Raw genomic sequence first — 18,456 nt, 5'->3', positions numbered from 1 at the left:
TGATTCAGTCATGCAGAAAATAAAGCACCAAGTAGTGTAGAGAGGAAGAAAAACAAAGACGAATTGTTTGTTTTCAGACAAGTTTCAACTTTGGTCTTGCTCGTATTCGCATCTTCATATTGCTGCTGTTATTTCTGTTCTTTGTGTCACGTTTGTAGACTTTTATTGCTGAAATGGGTATTGATGCACAAAATTAATAAATATTGTGTAAATAATGAAACATAAACTTATCCCATCTTTATCTTTTTTATTGATTTTTTAGTTGAAATTATTGGAATAGTGCAGGGTAATGTACACAGAGGATGGATATCTTGTTTAGGAATAAGCTGATTGAATACTTGGAATTATTGGATATTTAATTCATTCTATCCATATCTGATCAGAATATATTGAAGTGTTGCCAACATAGGGATGAGGCAGCAGTATACCTAGATCCAATTGGCTTTCACTTGGCGAATTTGGTTTATTTAGCAATGTAGAATTGGTTTAAATCCTTGCACTTGGTTCTGATTGCACTGCTGTCTCATGGTAGCAACATTTCAATATGTGCTAATAGGGATAGCAATTTTGTATTGTCCCAAAACTCACCTGTACTACAAGCATGCAAATTATTTATTCTTATTCATTGATCTACAGTCTAAAGTCAGTGGTGAATAAACTGTGAGCCACGCAACACTAGTATGCCGCTATTTTTTTTGAACATGTGCAGTTTAAATCGAGGATATCATCAAAATAAGACTCGAAAAACATAAGGTTGTATCCCCCTGGTCTATATATTTTCGACAATTCTTTGCAGATACTTCTGTACCTTTATTTCTTTCATTGCGAAACAAAAAAACCTTTTACAGTATTTTTCTTCTTTCTTATTTCAAATAAAAGCTTAAATCGCAGATAAAAAGGTAAACAATTTATGGTCGATGAAATATCCTCCAAGAGAGCAAAGTAAATTTGTTAAATGAGGATAAAAAGAACGCTTCTTTGCTCTAGATCAGTAGTGGGTAACCTGTGTGTTGCGGTACATTAGCGTGTCATCAGTTTTTTTGAAGCATGATGTATGATGTGCGTGGTTTTGATCGAGGCTTTCGATCAAGTTGTACTTACTTACTTCATTGACCGTACAGATCAACTGTGATCCATGGCCTTCCTCAAAAGTCGCCTTTAACTGGTTCTACGCCTTCCAATTGCCAATACTAAATTCAATGCTGTCTCCATCGACAGCTTTCTTCCAGGAGTTTATCGATCTACCACGAGCTAATACACCATCAAGCTGTGCCAAGAAAAACAAAAGGTTGTCCATCACTGCTCTAGATATTCTTTGAACGAATAGCCGAGATTTCAAATAAATTGTATTTAATTTTACATTCAATTGCTAAGTCAATGGTCGAGTTATGCTAGAGGGTATCCATACTTTGCTACTGTTATCAATCAGACAGAGTCAATTTTGTCCAAACTGAGTCCTTCGATACTCTAGAACAGTGTTAGGCAACCTGTGTGATGCGGCACACTATTGTGTTTATAAATGGCATGAACCGTATGATTAGTGTATGCCGCGAAAAATTGTCTGCATTCATAATGTGCAGTGACATACAACACTGAGGAGTTTAATACGTGGACACGTAAAGCACAAAAAGAAGAAGAGGCTCAACTCCTGGTCGACTTGACCCTGACCTGCAACCGGATTTCATCAAATATAGCCTGATGTCAGTAATAATGCTGGTCTGGACCCGAATATTCATCATTTTCTTCACCGCATGTCTTCCGAGAAGCAATCAGACCTTGAAAAAAGCCACAACTTTGTGATACAAAATGAAAATTCATAAAATACTTATAAGTCCCAACACCATGACTAGCTATTTACCATAATAGAAATACTAAAAAATCTCCTACAAATCCACTTCCAACAAACTTTAATTATCCTCATTTTTTGCCATGACTAATTGAAGCTTATATTTTTAAAGCCTTACAAACAGCACGAAAAAAAAAAACTTTTTTTTAAAGTGCACTCAACATCACTCGCACATAAAGCAGATGAAAAAAAGGAACAAGAAAGAAGGAAAAAAGTTCATTAAAGTTGTCAACAAAACTTTCCACTTAATTAGAATTTAAAATTCTGCTTGAGTATTAAAAAGTTTTTTTTTTGCTTCTTGTTCTGCTCTTCTCATTCTTGTCACTGTGAGTTCACAAGCTCTGACACAGTTAACGTAGAGGAAGAAGCTGAGATTATAAAGAGAGAGGAAAAACTAATTTTTATTTTTTTTGTGTTTGTTGCTTGAGGAAAAGCTTCTTTAGTTTATGATGAATAAGGGTCGTGCTTGAAAAAAATGAAAATGACTTTATTTCTGATTCTAAACTTTTTTGAAATAAAAGTCATGGATTTATGTTTTTATGAAATGATTACCTAAATTAATGGAGATAGTAATAAGTAGTCTAGTTGGTAGCTATGTGAAAGTTTTGGGATTCGAAAAAAAATCGTTCCTTCATTTTAATTGATAATGTTCCAAACTTTGAGATTGCTAAGGAGGTGAAGGTTTCCGTCTGGAATTTGTACGGCGTCATAGTGGATTTTGTATTATCTTTTACTTCCATATGGCTGCTCATTGAAGCTTTGTGCCCTCTATGTTAGTAAGCAAACGAATCAAATGAAGAAGGTTTCACCACATAGCTTTCTACATAGTCTCCGCTATGGATTCATTTATTCAGGGTCAGATACCAAAAAAGTACAGTAACTATGGTAAACAACGTAATTACAGTAAGTACAGTAAGTACAGTAAGTAAAGAGAGTACAGTAAATACAGTCAGTACAGTAAGTACAGTAAATACAGTTAGTACAGTAAAATACTTTCGAGTGTCCGATCCATAACATTTATTAACACCATATGGAAATAGCCCCCATATGGACGCTACACGGAGGTGATGGACACTTCTTGATTGCTTTTACGAACCAGAGAACCAATTTAATATTCCTGGATTGCTACCCGATCGGCATACATTGAAATGTTGATACCACGGTGACATCTTTATATTTAGTATCAAGTGGCTGACACTTGACCAGAACAGCCTAATTTGCAAATACATCCAAATGAACAAAGTGACTGCCAAAGTGTTCTAAGAGGACGCGTCAATCCGTGCCCGTCAACCTAAATTAGTATAAAATGGTTGTACGTATGTGTAGGAGGCAAATACTCTTTATTTAAATATTCAAAGTTCAAAAAACTCATCTTGACTAAAAACTTTAAAGCAGCTCATGATATAATCTACACAAAAAATATTAATATTGATTTTATCATTATTCTTGTCTGCGAAATCATGTCTGACATCTCTTTACAAACTATCGTAAATTCTCTCATCTCGCCATGAGATTCATCAAATATCTTGATGCGGTATCTTTTTTAATTAAATGTGTGACCGCAAAACTCAAACGATGGTGCACACATGCTTTGGTTATATTAATGTGTAAGTTATCAATATTTGATTTATAATCTCAAGAACAGATAGCAATGTTTGTGGTTGTGTTGGAAATATTTTAAAGTAATGTTTAATTTTCTGAATAATAAATACAGGAACTTCCATACATAATGAATTTTATTATCAAAAAATTGCACAAAATTTTTAACGTCAAATCGAATTTTAATGACTATGTCAAAAATGATAATCAAGTTATCTTTGAAATTTTGCCTTATCTTTTACGTCAAGATTCTTAAAAATTCATTTGTGTTTAAAAAGTACGACTTGTGTGTGACAACAGAATTAAAAAAATCAGTGCTCAGTTTATCGCGAATAGTTATCGATGAATGTTCTGTGATATTGAAATATTTCATAATTTAATAGAAAATAGTTCTGGGAATTTGGTGAAAATTGACTTTTTGGTGCTATATGAGGAATTGAGTCAATGCAATATGACTTTTGTATAATGCATAATATAATTGTAAAGCATTAATTTGGTCACAATTTTGTCAAAAGTGCAATATAAAATTAGTACCTGCTTTATAAGAGTGGACTGAAGTTACTGAGTAATCAAGTGCATCGACATGAATTTTACTACGATCATGAGTAAGAGTTCAGGTAGAGTGCATGGAAAATTGGAGTAAAAACTATCCCGAATAGCACAAGTCGGCTACTTACCTACTTACTTACTTCGCTGACTGTACAGATCATTTACATTTGATCCAAGTCGTTTGTTGTACGGATCATCTATGATTCATGTCAGTGGTCGTATAGATCATCCATGACACGAGTCAGTAGCCGTACAGATAATCTATGATCTATGTCGGTAGCCATTCAGATCAATTATGATCCAAGTCGGAGGCCGTACAGATCATCTATGATCCAAGTGATACAAGTTTCTAATTGATCCTAAATCCGGCTACAGACCGGTGTTACTCGATTTAAATTAAATCTGACACCAAGTCAGAGTCAAGCCAGTCTGGAGCCAGATTTTTGATCGATTAACCGACTTGTGCTATTCGGGTTCCATTCTTATCATAAAACATGACTCATAATACTTAATATTGATCAACAAACATACCCAGCAATGTATACATCTACTAGTAACAGAACAAATAAGAAGATTTGACACCAACATGTGTTCAAACATAGCTACCGCTTCTTCTTGATGTCTACAAATTAAACATAGTGTTTTAATTATTTAATAATTATTAAAATTGACAAGTGTGACATAGTTTGTGAATGAACAGTGACAATATAGATAGTCGTAATATATTCTGAGAGGATATACCTCGAGTACATGACGAGTAAATTCCAACAAACTCATAAATAAATATTATTTAAGTGAATTATTTACTTTTCGAGTCAAACCGGCTATAAAATAAAGTCATCACGTAATAGTTAAGTGATAAGTCAATGACATAATGAGAAGTCGTAAAAATTAATCGAAAATGAGTCAGAAAATGTCGCAAAAAAATTGAAAATTTTGAAGGTGTGACTGTAAACATTCTCAAAAGTATACAAATAGCAAGCCTACAAATGCATTAAAACTTTATAGAAAATTGAATTTTTTTACACAAGTAAATTACAACAGCTAAGAAGTAGAGCAAGCATGGATTATAATTTTGAAACAACGACATTGGAACAGAGCTTAATACAAGCTGCATCTGCTGAAACAACTACATTAAGACTTTATGACATTTTTATTCCACTTCTCGGAATTTTTATAATTTTGTTAAATTCTATTGTTGTCAACGCTAGTGGATTATTAATTGAAAAGCGTAAGTCTCTTTTGTTATTCTATATGCTTTCGGAATTGCTTTTGTGTTTTATTTTACACTGGGTGTAAATGGGATTTGTACTGACTGCGTGGTAATCCTTAAGGTGGCTTTTCGATGATGTGGTATGTTCTGGTTGTATTTAGACTGAGATTTTGGAATGCAGTCAATGATATGGTGGTCTTGTTAGTATCTGATTACTACTACTTCTCTTAAAGTAACATATGGTACCTAAATGATTGTTTAGTTATCCAGAATGAGCAGTTTGACATAATGTCTTAATATTAACTAAACCTACGGGCGACTAATGACATTTACATCGGCACGTTCCGTAAACTATTTAAAAAGTCTATTTTACTTGCTTACATTGCTGGCCGTTCAGATCATCCATATTTTCCATGCCCTCTTTCAGTTGGCGTCTAAAACTGGCTTTTTCATTAGCTGTCCTATCCCAATTACCAATACAAAATGCTTCACGGTCTCTACCAATAGCCTTTCCAATATCCTCGCATCAATCCCTGGTCATGTCTAATTTTCGAAGCTCTTTTTCATTTCACCGTTCTAGTTGCGAAGCTCATTTCGTGTGTTAGGTTCAGTTTTGAGGTCTTAGGACATAATGTGTCTCCGCTGCTAGGTATACAAGGATATACTAGTATCTGGATTACTTTCTTTACGAAAATCATTTAGATCATTCATATGATCCATAGCCTCTCTCAGTTGATGTCGTCTAAAACGGGCTCTACTGTTGGCTGCTCCGCCAATTGCTATTATCAAATGCTTCATCGTCTCTATCAGTTGCCTCTCTCCAAATGTTCATTGGCTGCTTTCGTGCTTGAAGTCTAGCTTTTAAGAGCGAGATGTGGCCAGCAAAAGAGTCAGATGAAAAGCCTATTTTAATAACCTAAGTTCCAATTTGGATCATGACTCCATACTAACTTACTTAAGTAAGTATATCATTTTGTCCACTCGAGAATCGTTCGAAGCTATCCTAAAAAATTCCATTAAGCCCAACAAAACATTCAGCTCGCTACATACAAAAGCTACAATTGCATCCATTAAATCAAAAAAAATTAGTAGTTTCCATCCCAAAAGCACGTTTACTGCCTCACTCGGGACACATGTATTATGATACTACTGCAAAGTAAATCATTTATGTCTCCGCACTCGCAACGAGACTTACTTCATACCATTTATATGAACATAATGTATATTTTTTGCTTTTCATCCTTACTCTTTCTCCATTTCCACTTTGTCATTTCATCTATCTCTACATAACATTCTCTAAATTGTCGTTGACATAGTTTAAAGAGCACGTTTCGCATCGCTTGCTTCCACTTAAGGACCAGCTATTTTCTTTCGAGTATGTATATATGGATGTATGGATGTATGTGTTGCTGTGAGAAAAATAAAGGAAATTCCATTTTATTGTGCTGCTTATATACTTTCTGTACATATGAGAATGAATTTTTTGTTCATAAAGATTCTTTGCTTGCTCTATATATTTCCAGGTCAACAACCACGAAGTTGCTATATTCTACTTGGTAACTTGGGCTTATCCAATCTGTTGACAGGCATTGCAGTCTTATTTGGACATTATTATCCAAGTCGAAATGATACGTCTTGTGCTATTCAGATAGGTATGTTTGTTGTTTTGCTTATTTTTTGGGGGATATCCATGTTTTGTGTAGGATGTCATTGTTAAGATTTTACTTTCAACCTTCGAGGATAATGTTAAAGGTTATTGGATTTACTTGAATTTATTTTCAACTTTTTTAAATTTTTTTTATGGAATAAAGTCACTCAAATTTAGGAAAATATCAATTTCAGTTCCTATTTTTGTTGATCACTTTTGTTTTACGTCATTTGTTTTATCACAAAACTCATTTATTTTATTTCCTATCCTGTAAACTTTCACATACAAAAGAAAATGAATCCTTAGTTTTGCAAATAATATTTGAACAAAATTGCATAATGATACTGCAATCTGCAATGAAGATTGAGGAAGAGGAAGTTGGTTAAATTAATTGAGAAAGAACAACTTTAGGGCGACTTTGTGCTACATTATGTTTTATTATAATATTCTTCAGAATTCTTTGTTCCAGAAAGTTTTTGGGATATTTTTAAAGACTTTATCTCTACTATTGACGATAGAGATAGTATTTAGCTTGGTTTCGGAAATTGGCAAGTGGAAGCCAGCGATAGAGCCAGCTTCAGGCGACTTTTAGGGGAGGTCATGGATCAAAACTGATTTGTACGACCAGCGAAGGAAGGATATCTCTACTAAAAGTCGCAAAATGGTCCAGAAATAAAAGAAGGCCTAACTAGTATTATGTCCAGAAAGAACACTTGTCGTAAAGCCACCCAAAATACACACAACGTATATTTCCATTTATATACCCTGTGTCTACCGGGAAGTTTGAACCTTCAAAAACTTTAATTAGAATCATTTGAAATTTGCTATCGTTAACTTGGTTTACAGGAAGTCACCTAGGAGTCTAGTTCAGTGGCGTCTAGATGAGCAACCCGGTTTAATTGAGAATCTCAAATTAGACGATTTTGAAAATTAGGTAAAATTCTACCCGAACAGACATGGCGTGACTCTCACATGGTGCCGGATTTCAAATCAAATTTGACATTCTTCAACTCTAACATTTTAATTAAGTTTGGTACCAAGTCATCACTTAATCGATTCATGTGCTATTTGGATAAAAGCTAGTCTTGTAATATCTTTTTGAAATTTTGAGGCTGATGAAGATCTTGATGGCCAGTGATCAATCACTTTGAAGGTGAATAGATCAACTTAATTGGTTTGCCTTATAAAATCCAGTTCATAATAGTGTTCCGCGAGAATTTCTCTATGATCGTGGCACAAAATGTTACCCAGCACTAGTCTCGGTTAGTAAAAATTCACGAGCATGCTCCATGTCAGTTCAATATAAATCTTGATATATTCGAATACCATCCAAAAGCTCAATATTCAATCCATAATCCACAAAATATTCAATGCCGACAAAATGAGCACCAAAACCACAGTTATATTCTTGAAGAAAGCTCATAAAAGTGATTGAGATTGAGTATGAGAAATAAAAGTGACAAAGATCTATGAAAAGCAATTTGAAAATCAACAACTTAAAGCCACATATGATATCTCAACTCATGTACTGTATTCATGAATCACATGTATACACAAGTCTTCACAAAACTGACAAATGCAAATCAATTTAAATGAATGTTTTTTGCTATGGAAAAAGTTGTTGTATACATTTTGTGTTGTTTATCACAAGCTTCTTGTTCTTCCTTTATTTTTTTTTTTGCATCCATTTCTCTTATTTCATTCACATTTGTCTCTTTCCGTTTCACTCACTCAATTTTCATTTGATTTCATTTTTATTTATTTTTTCTTTCTTTCATTCCTTTCTTGCAGGCATGATTGTTTCATCATCACTCGTTTCCGTGTTTTCAGTTCTATTGGTTGCAATTGATAGATTTTTATACATATCAAATGGATTGAAATACCAGCAATACATGTATCCGAATCGTGTACGATTTTTGATTGTGATATCATGGATTATTGGTGAGTAGATTGATGTGGCCTCATGTCATATACTTTATGGAAATTGCTTTTTGATTTATTCAAAGTGATCTATTTTTGTTTTAAGAGCTTATTTTTGGGCTTTTTTTGAAGTTTTGGTGAACACTTTTGGGTATTGTAAGAAATAATTTCTAATTAGACGTCGATTATAGTTTCAATTCTCATAAAAGAGTCACATCTAGAGTTGGCAGGATTCCGGAAGTCGGAATTCATTGTTTTCAGACTCCAAAATAGAGCTTCGCAAACTCTAATCAAAATCCTTACAAACAATGAGCATTCTTAATTAATGAGCGTATTAGTGAGTATAACCCGAAGGCAGATGACGTATAAATGGCAGAAAATCCAACTCCAAGGCAGTGTGACTATGGCCCCAGATCAGATAAGCTGAAATCCGGCCTGAGGCGAGAGTAAAATCAAGTTGGACCCCAATTTTTGGTTGTTTCTACGCTTTATGCTTTTGGAATACTCAATCAATATAAATCATACTCATGAGAATACTCCTTGTCTGTTTGGATATCAATATTTTCCATATAAAAATTCCAAGTCATTAAGTCTTTTTCAAATCAAAGTTGAACCCTGTGAGCCCGGTGTTCTCTGCATTGAGCCCTGTGAACCCGGTGATCCCTGCGATGAACCACATTTTCGCCTTATAAATAAGTCAATACTCATCGTCTCAGAGCCGTCATGGCAGCTTTGCATATTAACATTAATTGGGCAATTTAACGGGAGCTTGTTGTACCCTTGCCACATGGTATACTGTTCGGGTAGAACAAGCTCCACTTCCTACATTTTATTAATATTGGCACATATTCCATAAACATACATATTTAAATAAAAAATATCTCACCCGATTCATATTCATATATGAATATCATTAATTTACACACGTTGGTGTTAATCAATCCCCTGAAGTGCGAAATTCATTTGAAATCATAATGCAATCCCGCTTCATATAGGTGTATTAAATAGGTCATGTATTATACAGGAGAAAATATTTATCCTCATTTTTTCTACACGGAAATAAATGCAGTTTTATTTAAATGTTGTCGGTGATGCTCGGTAGAAATAGGATGCGATAAAATGCATGCTTTTAGTAAGTCGGATTAATGAAATTTGTAGGATTACTTTTAAACGTTTACTAATGCATTTTGAATCGAAAAGCTAAGGCAGTGCTGTACAAACTGTGTTTCGCGACACACTTACTTACTTCGCTGGCCGTACAGGTCAACTGTGATCCATGGGCTTCTTTAGATGGTACTTCCAATAGTTCCATGACCGCCGCGGTACATTGGTGTGCCATACATCAGGTGTTCCGCTAAATCGTTTCAAAAACTCCATAATGTGCTATGGCTCTTAAAATCTCGGACTACAAAGCACTAAACAAACATAGAAGAAATTCCATGATTCATCTCCAAATTCACATCCCATGAAGATGCTTGCATGAAAAATTGATAAGAACTTTTTCTGATTCTTTATCACAAAAGTGTCAGAAAAAAGCTCATAGCTTGCTTCAATTTTAAAAATACATCTTGTCTCATGATAAATGTCCTTTCCATTTTTAGAAATGTCAATTCCAATTTTTAAATCTTCAATAAATCTTTCTAAGAAAGTATTTTGATCTCCTCATCCTACCTGAGATTTTTTTTATCATATCATCAATTTTTCAAACATGCCACTTGTTCATCCTACATTAAAATGAACTATTCATGAATTTTGAACTAAATTGTAGGATGTTTTGCAAGTTTATTTATGGATAGTAATGGAAACTGAATGGAAGTTTATTTTTACAATTTTAAGTATTAGAAATTTCAATGAAATGAAGCTCTGATTCAGTTGACAGACTGTCGTGTCTGGAACAACTTTAATTCCAAAAATATTAACAAATTTTCAATAATTCCTAAAAAGTCCTTCCAAGCATGATTTTCTAATAAGCTTCATCATATGATCCGGAGCGACACAAATGAAAAGTGGGTCCAAATGGCATCTATTTCTAAATCGCCTAAATGAGCATGCTAATAAGTATCCTGAAAAGCATATGACTTATAAAAGATCTGTGATTCTGGATCCAGGCTAGATTAGATGAAATTCGGCTTTAAGCCAGAATCAAGTCTGCTTGAATTCGGGTTTTCGATTGTTTCTATACCATGTGCCTGCCGGATATACTTACTTACTTACTACTTAGCTGTTCCTATAGATCAGTTGTGATCCATGACCTTCCACAGGAGTCGCCTGAAGTTGGCTCTATCGCTGGCTTCCACTTGCCTACCGGATATATTCAATTAATATAATCGATCATGCTCAAGTTTTTAAGCATACCCTTGAGAATTCCCATGAGCATGTTCCTTCTCTGTTCAGTCACATGGCTCCCAAATCGTAGCTGCTTCTATTTGATGTTAGTCCAAAGACCAAACCTTATTACTGGGGTTTGCCAAAATTAAATGTGCAGACCTGCATAGATGCAAAAAACTGCAAGCTTGCAATTCTGGATGCGCATCTAGAACAATAGAAAATGAAGGCTTGTTGTTTTTCGGCAAACCCTACTTACTATCAGAGCTCGAAGTCGATTAGGATTTTGTATGTAACAGTAAACTTAATTCATCTCGACTTCAAGCTCTGCTTATTACGGTACCCATAAAAAATGTCCTTTTCAACCCTTCCGCTCCCCCTCTTAAGAGCGACCGCTGTGCAATAAGTGAACGGCTGATCAAAAGCTTTTGCGCGGAGCCTTCTTCATTTGTGTCACTCGGAAACTAAACATCTACAGCAGCTTATTTTATTCTTTGAACTGTACAAAGAATCATTTGATAAAGCAGAAAATATCACCGAATAGATGTATATATACAGTTTACCCAGTTCACTTACACTGATTCAATTTCTCGCTTAATAAATTCACTTAATCTTAAAAACTTTTGATTACTCCTCGATTTTTCTTATTTCTAAGATCAATATAAAGAAGAAGCAAAGAATAGCAAATCAAAGTAATTAAAGACTTTCTCAATTTCAATTTGAAGGATTTTGCTGACTTTCGTGAAAAAAAAATTCTTCGTAGTAATTTGAGAAGTGAAAATCTCGACAAAAGGCATTAAGCTTAAATACATAAGGAGGAATACTTTGCTTTAGTTTAAGGCGAATGGAAAGTAATGAAGTCCATTTAAGAGACTCTTCATAAAAACAGCATAAAAAAGAGAGAGGAGAAAAAAATGATTTTTATGCTGCCATATCTCATGCCTTTCTTCATTCTTTTAGTGTAAACTCATTCGTCGAAGTTCATCGTCGAGAGTGAAATGAATGAGAAACTTAATGGAGTCCCATAAAGCAGCTTTTTTTTTTATTTGCTCTGTTCGCCTTTATTGTTCGCTTCTTTTTAGCGCAGTTTGTAAATATTTTAAAATGAATGGGGTGAGTTTATGGTGAATTGTCTGATTGGCTTTGTGTTATCTTGAGTGGACAGAAGAGCTGTAGAACTTGACATCATCTGAACATTGAATTGCCATTGAATAGTTCTATCGTATTCTTGTCTTCTCAGGCATATTTAGCATGAAAAAAGCTAGTTGGTTGAATATAGCTTATAATGCGATGTGACTCTATGGTTCGGGGATTTATAGCTTTGATGACTTAGAATTATAGCACTGATTTAATTATTTTGGGGTGAAATCCTGACAAGCTTCAGGAAACATTGTGGCTTGAGCGATACAAATGAAGAAGGCTTCGTCAAGGTGCCTTAAATGTTCCACTAAACCTCATTGAAAGATACAAAGTGTAGAAAGAGCATAAAGTAGTGGCACAGTCGGATATTAGAGTTATGATGACTTGGGGATACTTTTTCTTGCCTTTTCTAGGGCGTGTGATTTTCGAGATCAATTAATGTTGTTGTGGACAACCTGTGTGCCGTGTCCATCTTTGATTGAAAGCCTCCTAATTTAGCATCCCCTGAAAGGCAATAAGCACGTGCACTTAAGAGCAGAGTAAACTGAGAGCAACGCTTATGAGCATAATAATCTAATATATTTAAGTAGACCAAGCTCTTGAATGCATGCTTTTTGTCTATTAGGGATTTTTACGAACATCAATCATATGCACTCAATCATCAACATTTGTAAATAAATGCGCTTCACTTCCTCCATTTGTCTACAATCTTTTCTACTTCTTCCCATACCCACCAACATCTCCAGTTCAAGCGAAATGGTGCTAAGTTTTAAATTGTGCTTAAAAATAGTATTGCAATCTGGGGAGGCAATAGTCGAGAGTGCCGTTTATCAAAAAAAAAAAGTGCACAAGCATAAGGAGGGAAGGAAAGGAAGAAGAAGAAAAAAAATTTACTGATTCACTCGAGTAATGGGAGTGTTGTCGAGATTTTTCAATTTGTAGCCCTCAAGTTACAACTTTCAATTTAGTTCAAGTATATTTTTTCATCTCAGTTTTTTTTTTATTGCTACCACTGCTGCTACATTTACATTATTCTTTTGTTCACCATCATCATCAATTCGTTCACTATTTTGTACTTGCTCTACTATCAACTGCAATTGTTTGAATTTCTGTATATGCACTTGGCAGAAAAGCAAACTGTGCAACAATATTTTTTTTTTCGTCGTTCTTTCCGTTTCTCTCACACAAACGGGACGAGCTTTTTTTGATGTCTGTTGGGTTTCATTTCAATATATATATATATGAAGCTTTCATTTATTAAACGATTTGGAATTAAAAATGCAATGGGAGTGAAATATAATGATGTTGCGTACATTCATTATATTCAGCGATAATTTTAGAATTTTAGCTGGAAATTTGTGTTGCATGTTTAGTTTAAATATAGATTTTGATGTGATGGAGTTGTTTGATCTAAAATAGCGGCGAGCAACCTGTGTGCCGTAGTACATTGTTTGTCTAAGTCTAAATTTAAGTCGGCTTGAGTCAACTCAACAAGCTTAAATTTAGTCGACTTCGAACTCTGTTAGAACCTTAATGAGTAAGCCTTCAAATGTACATTTAAATAGCACTACGGATTAGTAATTAGATAATCATGATTTTGAGAATGTACAGCAGAATTATATAGCATCGTCATTTCAGTTATATAAATCTGGAAAACACGACGAAGAAATGGACAAAAGTCCGGTCACAGTGCGATATGACTCTGGCTACTAAGTGTGACTCTAGCAGATTTGACCAAATTCTGCCTCAAGCTAGAGTCAACTCTGACTGGCAAAGAGACCGATTTTAGGTTTCGTAATAGTCTTTCTGTACCATAAAGCAAGTCTATTAGGACAGACTGATCTGGACGGATTTTTGACGATATATTTGGTTTCCAAGAAACATGATGATGATGAAGTAAGTCTATTTCAAGAGCGTTGCAAGAAGGTGAGGTGTTTTTAGGACAGTGTTGAGCAACCTGTTTGTCAAGAAATCCACAACTTTTTTTTGAAAAATATCACAAACAATATACTTTAGGGGCTCGGGATAATTATATGTTTAAGTTTAATGTCGGGGATCTGTAAGCCAATTTCCAAGCACCTCTTTTAAAGGCGCTACTTCGTATTTCATCCATTATGACCATTTCTATATAGAATCAAATACAATTCGAGTTTTCGATACCAAAACTCACAGTAAAGTTTCAAATTTGCCTCCAAAATTGTTTTAATCAAATTTTCCATTCCAATGCTGTTGCCCAAACAAATGAAAAATTTCGTTCATATTTTTTCTAAAATCCTTTCAACGCATAAACTAATCCAATATTGTGTTTGTAAAAAGTTCCACCATGCATGAATTTTGAATTGATGCTCAAACTTTTTTTTTACCATTTCCAATTCCATTCGGAACCAAAAAAAAAAAAATGTTGAATTAGTAAAATCGAGTGCAGTAAGAAGTGTATAAATAATGTGAACATATAAATGCATACAATAAATCCCATAATCAATAAATTTTATGATTTTATGAGGAAGAAGAAAAAAAAAAAGTGGAAGGCAAGCATTATTCACATTCACATGCATTTCCGACTGCAAAAAGGCGAGAATTGTTGTTGGATAATTTATGGGAAGGAAAAATGCTGTTTTATATTTTTTTTTATTATTGCAGCTTTTCCTTCTCTTTTTGTGCTCTTGAATTTTTTTTTTCATGCTACCCGGTAAGCTGTAATCACTCTAACCACTCAAAAGACTGACTTTATGGCTGGTCTATGTTGTTGATCGATGACTTTTTAATAGAATTTTATTTCAACTTGCCTTAAAACTCTTTAAACCAAAACTTGGCCTTACTATAAGGTAAAGTCGTAAACTGCAGGTTTGCACATCTAAAATGCAGGACATGCTGGCCTGCTGTTTATGGCCGAACCCGAATAAAATAGTATAATTGTCACTATACTTTAATTTATTAAGAATCAATTATTTCAGGCTTAATAGTTGGCTTCCTACCCCTCATGGCCCGTTCACTCAGAGGATCCATGTCCGGCGACCAATGCTGGTTCATCCTTCTCAATCCTGAATTAGTATTAGCAACGACAACAATTGGTACAATACCAATTTTTATTGTCGTCATCCTCTACAGCATTATCCTACGAACGGCATTAAAAAAAGTCGGTGAACTAAAAAAAGCAACAAGTATCATCGCCACAAATACAATTGAGACGGGCGACACTAATTTACGTATATTTAGAGGCAGTACAGTCGATTTGAGACAGACAGTGGATAGAGATCAAGATACGATTGTACCATTGCGGAAAAATTCAAAATCGAAAAGTTTACGATGCTTATGGTGCTGTTCATCGAGTTCAAAGACACTTGCGCCGGAAAATACAGCAATGACAATGACGCCACGAAGACAACCAAGTCGTTGGAAAGCTATAAAAATTGTTATGTTTACAACGGGAAGCTTCGTCATCACATGGGTAAGGATAAATAGTTTTTCATGCACAAATTTTTTTATTGCCTTTATTTCTCCTCGTCCTTCATAAACAGGTGCCGTATTTTATCGTATCCACAATGTATGTATATTGCGATCACGAAAACAATCCGAACTTTTGTAATGGATTAAAATATGCTATCGCGAGTCCACTAGCTATTTTAGGATTCGCGAATAGCCTCTTAAATCCAATTATATATGCATGGTGGCACAATGGATTTCGAACAAATGTGACACGAATTTATACAAAACGATTTGAGCAAATCAAATGGTGCCGGTGGTGCTTTAATAAATCAAATGATATTGGAACGTTATCACCAAGAACGACAAATTTATCATCAACATCGAATTTATCGTCAAGAACAACAAATACGACAACAGTTGGAGCTATAATAGCTGATGTAAATGAAATGGAAATTCAGTCGACTACAACAAGACCAATGACTGAAATGCAATCTGAAAATGTGGAACCGTGAATATGTTTCGACAATTATGGCAATAGAATCAGAAAACTTAACTAAATTCTGTCATGTTCATTATTCCTTGCCTGTATATCCCATTCAATTTTTGGTCATCGTCTGGATGTGATGGGATAACAACAGTGTAATTTGCATTCGTTTAAAATATTCATCAATACAGCTATGGTGAAAATTCGTGATAGTTTATTTTTAGTCGCTGTACATATTCAATAGAGTATATGAAGGTCTTTTATAGTGGTTTTAAGGATGAATATTAGGTGTAGGATTATAGTTAGTTTAATTTATTTCAATTTTAATTAAGATGTAAAATAAAGTTTTAGATTGAAAATGTTTTGGAAATTAATTCATTAATCATTAATTGACGATGTTCATTATCCGAACGATGCAAATGAATAAGGCTCCGCAACTGGGCCCCGCAACTGAGCCCCTTGTGACCTTCATGTGGAATCCATGTTGTATCTATATGGCATCCATAAAGCCTCCTTTTGGGATCTATTTGGCCTCACTGTGACATCCATGTAACCTTCATGTAGCCTTCAAGTAGCCTTCATTTGGCCTCCACCTAGCCTTCATGTGGCCTCCATGTGGCCTCCATGTGGCTTCCATGTAGTCTTCATGTGGCCTGCATTGGGCATCTATGTAGCCTTCGTGTAGCCTTTTTGTTGTCTATTTGTAGTCTACATAGATCCTACATATGTGGTCTCCATGTAGCTTCCATGTAGCCTCCAAGTAGCCAACATGTAGCCTCCATGTAGTTACCATGTGAAGTCTATATGGTGTCAATGTGGCCTCTATGTGGAAACTATGTAGAAATCATGTGGAAACCATGTAGTATTCAGGTGGCCTCCATGTGATGTCCATGTGGCCTGCTTGGGATGGAGTAGGAGATAAACGGAACCTTAAAAGCTCATAATGGCTTAAACGTCTTCATTTGTGTCGCTCGGATAAGGACTCTCCTTGACATATGTTTATACAACCTTTAAAGGTTTATCCCTTACAAGAAGTTACTCAGTTTAATCTACAAAATCTCATAAAAATTACAGAAAAAAAATTTATAGTCCAAATTAAATATTGACTTTATCCCTTTAATATCTCCTCATTTTCTGTCACTCTACTCAATTATAATTTATATCACCCGCTTCAATACCACCCCCAAAAAATTTTTACGTGGGATAAGAGCGGCAGATTTTATCGTCCAATTAAAAGTAATTAACCATGATTACTGGTTGTTAAAAATATCTACATGATTTATGTAATTATCGTCTCAAAAAAAAAAAAAAATTAAGGAAGTTGATGTAAAATTATTGCGTGACCCGAATTCAAACTTTTTTTTTTCTCGGATAGCTTTTTTTTGAGGATTTATGTGAATTAATGAGTGACATAAATATTCCAAAATGAGAGTAATCGATAAAGATTTTTTGTGAGGAAATTTTGGATTTGAATCTAAATATGAATTAAGGAGGAAGTTGGATAATTTTATGGATGTTAATAGGACAGAGAGGAAGGCTGATTTATTAATGTTGGTTTTTCAAGTTTTACAGGAGTTTTGGGTCTGATGATTTATACATTTTCTTGACATCATTATTAAAATGGGAATATTCAGCATTTTCATTGTAATTATCCGAAACATTTCAATCAGAATACCTTCAAGATTCCTAATCCGGAAGGCATACTGCGTAGTAATGACCGAAAATCCGGCAACAGTCCGACATGCCTCTGCCTTGAGGTTGGCTTTCATCGAATCTGGTATGGGGTCAGAGTCAAGTCGGACTATAGCCGAAAATCTCGACCCCTGTTCAACATGACTCTAGTGTGAGATCGGATTTCATCGAATCTGCCTAATAAAGTCAAAAAAGTCAACTCTGCTTTCAGTCGGATTTTCCACCGTTTCTGTACCGTGTGGATTCTGGATGAATATCACAAATCGGTTAATCAATTAAAAATATTGCCCCAGGTCAGTGTGAATCTAACTTGGTGCCTTATTTAGTTTAAATCAGTCACAATATAAGATTTACACCTCAAATTTTGTATCAATTAACCGATTTATGCTATTTGCAATTGCTGACGAAGAAGCATGTTCGAGTATATCTGTTAGAGTGGAAAGTGCTGAAATCACTGAACATTCCGTGTCTCTTCAACTGACCAATTATCCATTTTTCTCTACAGTTGAAAACAATAGCACTGAGTTACTATGTATTTGCTTAATAAAACATAAAAATGCAGCAAATTACATTGTAACTAATATTTTTGTTTAAAAAAAGTTCAACAAATTTTT

General features: G+C 34.6%; 1 protein-coding gene across 1 annotated transcript; it reads left to right on the top strand.

Moving 5' to 3' along the window:
* Positions 1 to 3,758: 3,758 nt before the first annotated feature.
* LOC139094306 (glucose-dependent insulinotropic receptor-like) lies at positions 3,759 to 16,450 on the top strand. Its single transcript, XM_070645336.1, has 6 exons — positions 3,759 to 4,062; positions 5,026 to 5,225; positions 6,731 to 6,859; positions 8,647 to 8,796; positions 15,195 to 15,688; positions 15,759 to 16,450. The coding sequence occupies exons 2-6, from the start codon at positions 5,057 to 5,059 to the stop codon at positions 16,176 to 16,178; spliced, it is 1,362 nt and encodes a 453-aa protein (XP_070501437.1). The 5' UTR covers positions 3,759 to 4,062; positions 5,026 to 5,056; the 3' UTR covers positions 16,179 to 16,450.
* The last annotated feature ends 2,006 nt before the right edge of the window (positions 16,451 to 18,456 follow it).

The sequence above is a fragment of the Chironomus tepperi genome, unplaced genomic scaffold (assembly GCF_022539635.2).
Source record: "Chironomus tepperi strain 1889 unplaced genomic scaffold, CSIRO-AGI_Ctep_v1 contig_33, whole genome shotgun sequence".
Lineage (NCBI taxonomy): Eukaryota > Metazoa > Arthropoda > Insecta > Diptera > Chironomidae > Chironomus > Chironomus tepperi.
This window is presented reverse-complemented; position numbering and strand designations above follow the sequence as displayed.

What these genes read in the sequence shown, in the direction of transcription:
- LOC139094306 (XM_070645336.1), top strand. Translation starts at nt 5,057, where the DNA reads ATGGATTATAATTTTGAAACAACGACATTGGAACAGAGCTTAATACAA. An exon ending in TGGATTATTAATTGAAAAGC is followed by an intron (nt 5,226 to 6,730) that starts GTAAGTCTCTTT and finishes ATATATTTCCAG; the next exon opens with GTCAACAACCACGAAGTTGC. An exon ending in GTCTTGTGCTATTCAGATAG is followed by an intron (nt 6,860 to 8,646) that starts GTATGTTTGTTG and finishes CCTTTCTTGCAG; the next exon opens with GCATGATTGTTTCATCATCA.